Here is a 5,656-nt window from a genome sequence, read left to right as displayed (position 1 = left end):
TTTTCTCATTTTCAAAACCTACCCACTTTTATATATAGTATAACTTCTGTAAGTTGACTACCCAAAGGGTTGTAACAAACTGCTCAACATAAGGAGATGGTCAACTCATGGAACTAGAGCTACTTTACATATGCGTAATGTGGTGCATATCTGGTTAATGAAATTAGTTTATCTTAGGAGGAGGTCAATGTAGGGAGGTGTTCAACTTTGGAGGTTCTACTGCACCTGGGACTGAATACATATTTGTTCTTTCCTTTCCACAGTAGAAATGGGTTGGAAATAAATTGACCTTGTAGAGCCTATTTTACTAAATTTAGGACATTCTTTGACCTCCAGAACATAATAGTTGTGGTGAATGTGGGCATTTGATTTTAACACTTGAGTATGGCCAAACTCAGGTAGAAATCAACTTGTCTTCTACTCTCTGCTCATTTCTGACCGATCTCCACTCAAGTCACTAGTGTACATCTTCAGCTTGCTGGTGTCTGTCTGTCTTCTTGGCTTCTTCATCACCCATATAGAATTTCCTCTGGCTTTCAAAACATCCCACCAAGGCCAGTACATCTCCAGTCCAGTTGTATGTTGTCATCAATCACCTTTTGAGGTGGGCAAGTCAATCCGCATCCTTATGCCTTCCTTTTCCCAGTTAATGACTGCTGCATCCAGGACATCTTGTGATTGTGGTTTTCTACCTTTGTCTTTCAGAGTTTATCTTTTCTCAGTTAAATTTTTAAATCACTTGTTTTTACTTCTTCAGCATTATGCTGCCTAGTACCTTTACTTTTCTTTTAGGTATTCCTTTGTTGATAGAATGTTGATTTTTCTAATATTTATATAACCTATATAGATTTAGCAATTCTTAAGGAGTAGGAACGGTTGTAAGCATTGCATATATAATAAAGAAGAAAATTTAATATTTCCCCACCTGAGGTTTATATTTTGGATTTCTCTACATGTATGAATATATATACATTTTAGTGAAACTATATATTTAATCCAATTTGGTGATAATAAAAAAATGCAGAAAGGTGTAAGACTAGGACATATAGAGTACTGTTTACAAGATGAGAAGCTATTTTATGCAGTGTGGTTAGTCCTCTGTTGAGGTCTGGGTGGAAATGTTTGCCTGAGCATACAAAGCCTAGAAACTGGCAGGTGGCTAATTAGTGTTTATTGGATAATTAATGATTAAATAAACTTTATGAAGAGGAAAGTGAGGCCAAAGAGTAGAGAAAAACAGAAAGAGAAAGGGGGAAACTTTTAAATATCAAGGTCACAATGATCAAGAAATTGGTCTATATCCTACGTCATCTAGGTCACTAGGATGAGGCATAGGGAATTGGCCTTAAACTTTCCATCTGTGCCAATCCCAATATGATAGTTTAGATCCAAGTGGGCAGAAATAAGCAAGCCCATTCACATAAGCCACAGATCACATAAGATAGGTTCATCCAAACCACAACCCCTTTATGTGTTTCTACAGTATCATCACATGTTATCATTATAGAAAGGCACTGAGCATAATGAATATTTGCTGGGATTTTGAATTTTTTAGTTATCAAAATTTTGAAGTATGTTTTTAATCTAGTTTTTAATATTTTATTTTTTGTAGTCTTAAGTTCTAAACTTATTTAAAATTGAGGAAAATGGATCTGATGTTCAACTGTGGCTTGAGAATGGAATCTCAGTTATAAAGTATTTTATTTGCTTTAAGATTTTGTTTAATTTTCAAACTACAGAGTGTAAAAACTGAAATAGAACTTTGATAGTACTTATTAAATGATATTTCTGAGCCAGAATTCTTCACTTTTCCCATTCTATGAAAAATATTCATTATTCTAAAACATTGGCCATTCTCCAAAATTGCCAAATCAATTTCGACAGAATGAGCTCCGCTTCTGACTTCTGGCATGAATTTCTGGAAACTGGTCTGTGACTTTGTTATAGACTTTACATACTATGTTCATAATGTGAAAATAGGGCTCCACTAACTGAAAATGAAAAGACAAAATCAAAGCTTAGTGGTTGAATTTACTCTCCTGGGCTTTTCTACTTTTCCTGAACTCCAAGAGCCACTCTTTGGGGTTTTCTTGGTTATTTACCTGGTGACCCTGATGGGAAATGCCATCATTATAGTTGTCATCTCCCTGGACAAGAGCCTCCATGTTCCCATGTACCTGTTCCTCCTGAACTTATCTGTGGTGGAAGTGAGTTTCAGTGCAGTCATCATGCCTGAAATGCTGGTGGTCCTCTCTACTGAGAAAACTGTGATGTCTTTTGCCAGCTGTTTTGCTCAGATGTATTTTGTTCTTCTTTTTGGTGTTACTGAATGTTTTCTCCTGGGAGCAATGGCTTATGACCAATATGCTGCAATTTGCCATCCTCTGAACTATCCAGTGATTATGAACAGAAGAGTTTTCCTGGCATTAATGATATTCTCGTGGGTCTCAGGGATCATGGGGGCTACTATGGAGACCACATGGGTATTTAGTTTTCCTTTCTGTGGCTCCAATGAAATTAATCATATATCTTGTGAAACTCCAGCAGTGCTAGACCTTGCATGTGCAGACACATTTTTCTTTGAAATATATGCCTTCATAGGTACCATTTTGATTGGTGTGATTCCATTCTTGTTGATACTCTTGTCTTACATTCGAATTCTTTATGCCATCTTGAAGATGCCATCAACCACTGGGAGGCAAAAGGCCTTTTCCATGTGTGCCTCTCATCTCACATCTGTGACCCTCTTCTATGGCACAGCCAACCTTACTTATTTACAACCCAAATCTGGCTACTCACCAGAAATTAAGAAACTGATGTCATTGGTCTACTCACTGCTTGCACCGCTGCTGAATCCACTTATCTACACTTTGAGAAATAATGAGATGAAAAGGGCTTTGATAAAAATATGCCAAAGAAAAGTGTTTTTACATGTAGTCTGACTGTGGTTCAGTAGGTATGTAATATTTGGTTAATGCCCTATTGTACATTAAATTTAAGAAATGATAAAAAGCTATTTCATTTCTGATGTGAAGGTGTTTAATTTTTTGAGTTTTTCACATTTTAAAGTATTTTAGGGATTCCTCCATTTCAGTAAAATATTTCTGTCATTTGTTTTCAATAGACACATGAGTTCTCATAACATATCATACAACAGTTTATTCATCTGCTTCTCTATTACAAACTTCCATATCATTATGGAATTATTGTCATTAAGACATTGCTTGTGGGTGGCACCTGTGGCTCAAAGGGGTACACTGCCAGCCCCGTATGCTGGAGGTGGCTGGTTCAAACCCAGCCCCGGCCAAAACTGCAAAAAAAAAAAAAAAAAAAAAAAAAAAAAAATAAATAAATAAATAAAAAAAGTCATTGCTTGAATAGACCCTTTGCTGCATATGTTCATGTGTACTGATATCTTTATACATGTGTGATATATTTGTTAAACTGGGACTGTTAAGGTAGGGTATATGTGCTTATAAATCTTGATAGATATTGTGGAGTTACTTTTCAAAATTATTGTAGCTGCTTCAGACTAAGTGAAAGGCCACTGTGCTTTGCTAACAAGGTATATTTTCAAGAGACCAACACATAGATTGATGAAGTTTTTATTTCTAGAGTAAAAATATGTTCCATGAATAAGTAAAAACTGTGTATCTATTTTGGGGCTGCAAAATGGTTCTGCTTCATGGACTCACACAGATTGTAATCCAAAAGGAAATTTCTCTGGGTATTTTTCCAAATATTCATCCAATGTTGGTGACCAGAGAACTACATGGAACTTTTCCTGAAATCTCACCTCATAGTATTTTTTATACTTATAGACCACTTTAGTGGAAATTTGTTAAATTTCCATTTGTAGGCCAAGGCTTCCCAGACCCTTATTGTAGGAAAAAAAAATGATGCATCTTGTTGTGTATTGTTAAAAACAAACATAATTAGTTACTCATGCCTATTGTCTATACTCCTTGAAGCAGGTCACTAACTCAGTGGCCTTTTCCAGAATGAATAGCTTTGCCTGTTGCAACGTTTGAATATTTCATGCTTGCAGAATAGAATGGTGGGAGAATGAAAAACACCTAAGGTAGAGGAGATTTTTGTGGAAGATAATTGGGAGTTCCTCTGCTAATCAAGTTGATCAAGAAGTGTTTCCTAATTCGAAGCTCCGATACCGTAAGCATGACTTGGAGAGATGAAAGGAGCTACTGTTTAATCTTTCCCTAAAAGGACTGTGGATCAGTCTGCAATAGGTAACTTCACTGTGAAATAAAAGCCTGCTTTGACATTCTTTGTAATTATTCATTTATAGTTCCCTGGTTAATGTCAAGTCCTCCTTGTAAATCTTATCTGTCTCTTTTCCCATCTAAGGGGCTTATCAACTTGAACTTTCTTCATACATTTAAATGTGTGACATGTTCATTGTTTGATCACCACATTTAACAATAAGCTCTATGAGGATAATGATTGTATGCATTTGTTCACCACTGTGTATGACCTGCCTAAGAGAGTGCCTGGGACATAATAGGTGCTTAACAAATTGTTTTTCTGTTAATAGAGAGTGGTCTGTGGGAAGATGTTAGCTTGGAGCAGACTCAGGGTATGGGATGGTCAGGGGACTCAGGCAAAGATAAAATGTCTCAGAGATTGGTCAGGAGGGAGCCTTGGGACATCTGAAAGGTAGTGGTTGGTTTTCTCAGTTCCATTCCATGATTATGGGCCTCTTTCTATAGGGGGATAAGGTCAGCAACAGGGGCTGTTTTCTTTTCTGTGACAATAACTATGAAATGTTTGTTATGGATTTCCAATATTTCAGAGTTAGGAATAACTTTAATATTCAGGGAACATCTAGTATCTTATTCCACCTATAATATGCATAGTAAGAGTAGTTTGAAATTCTGAATTCCTCTCCTTTTGGGAGGTCCTGAATACCTTCCCAAGGTTAGAGAAGTCATCCACATTTTCTTTGTGTTTGAAGCTGAGTAGTGATCCATAGTCATTGGATGGTCTTGGGCTGATCATCAACTAAAAACACGAGAACAAGACTTTTGTGAAAGAAATTCATATCCTCTAACAGCAGTTCTCAACCTGTAGATTGCAACCCACAGGAACTGTATTAAAGGGCAGTGGCATTAGAAAGGTTGAGAACCATTGCTACATACCCACATAAGAGAAAAACTCAAATCAATTCAAGGTGGGGGACGGGGAAAGATGGGAGTGGGGAGAAGGTAGGAGGAGGGGAATGGGGGTTATACTATATGACATACCTTTTGGGGGCAGGACACTTTACCTAACAAATGCAAGCAGTGTAACCTAATTCTTTGTACTCTCAGTGAACCTGAAACAATAAAAAAGAAAGTGTCAAACTAAAAAAAAATTGTTACCCTTTGGCTATATCTATCTATCTATCTATCTATCTATCTACCTACCATCAATCATCTGTCTGTCTATCTCTATCTATTTGTAGATATAAAATCTTATTCAGTTGAAAGCTGGGCCTGGTGGATCATGTTTATAATTCTAGCACTCTGGGAGGTAAAGGTGGGAAGATTGCTTGAGTTCAGGAGTTGGAGACCAATCTGAAGAAAGCAGGACTCAATCTCTACTTAATATAGAAAAATGGAGTGGGTGTGGTGGGTATCTCTAGCAGTTACTTGGGAAG

At 36.8% G+C, this 5,656-nt stretch overlaps 1 protein-coding gene across 1 annotated transcript; it reads left to right on the top strand.

Annotated features, from left to right (window-relative positions):
- Nucleotides 1-1,997: 1,997 nt before the first annotated feature.
- Nucleotides 1,998-2,942, top strand: LOC100958633 (olfactory receptor 10A3-like). The gene has a single exon (XM_003781503.1). The coding sequence runs from the start codon at nucleotides 1,998-2,000 to the stop codon at nucleotides 2,940-2,942; it is 945 nt and encodes a 314-aa protein (XP_003781551.1).
- Nucleotides 2,943-5,656: the final 2,714 nt, after the last annotated feature.

Source organism: Otolemur garnettii, unplaced genomic scaffold (assembly GCF_000181295.1).
Source record: "Otolemur garnettii isolate 467f Iridium unplaced genomic scaffold, OtoGar3 scaffold00001, whole genome shotgun sequence".
NCBI classification, from domain to species: Eukaryota; Metazoa; Chordata; class Mammalia; order Primates; family Galagidae; genus Otolemur; species Otolemur garnettii.
The sequence above is the reverse complement of the archived record's forward strand: the minus strand, read 5'-3'. Positions and strand labels throughout refer to the sequence as shown.

Bases quoted from the DNA above. Each gene is read 5' to 3' on its own strand.
- LOC100958633 (XM_003781503.1), top strand. From the start codon at position 1,998: ATGAAAAGACAAAATCAAAGCTTAGTGGTTGAATTTACTCTCCTGGGC.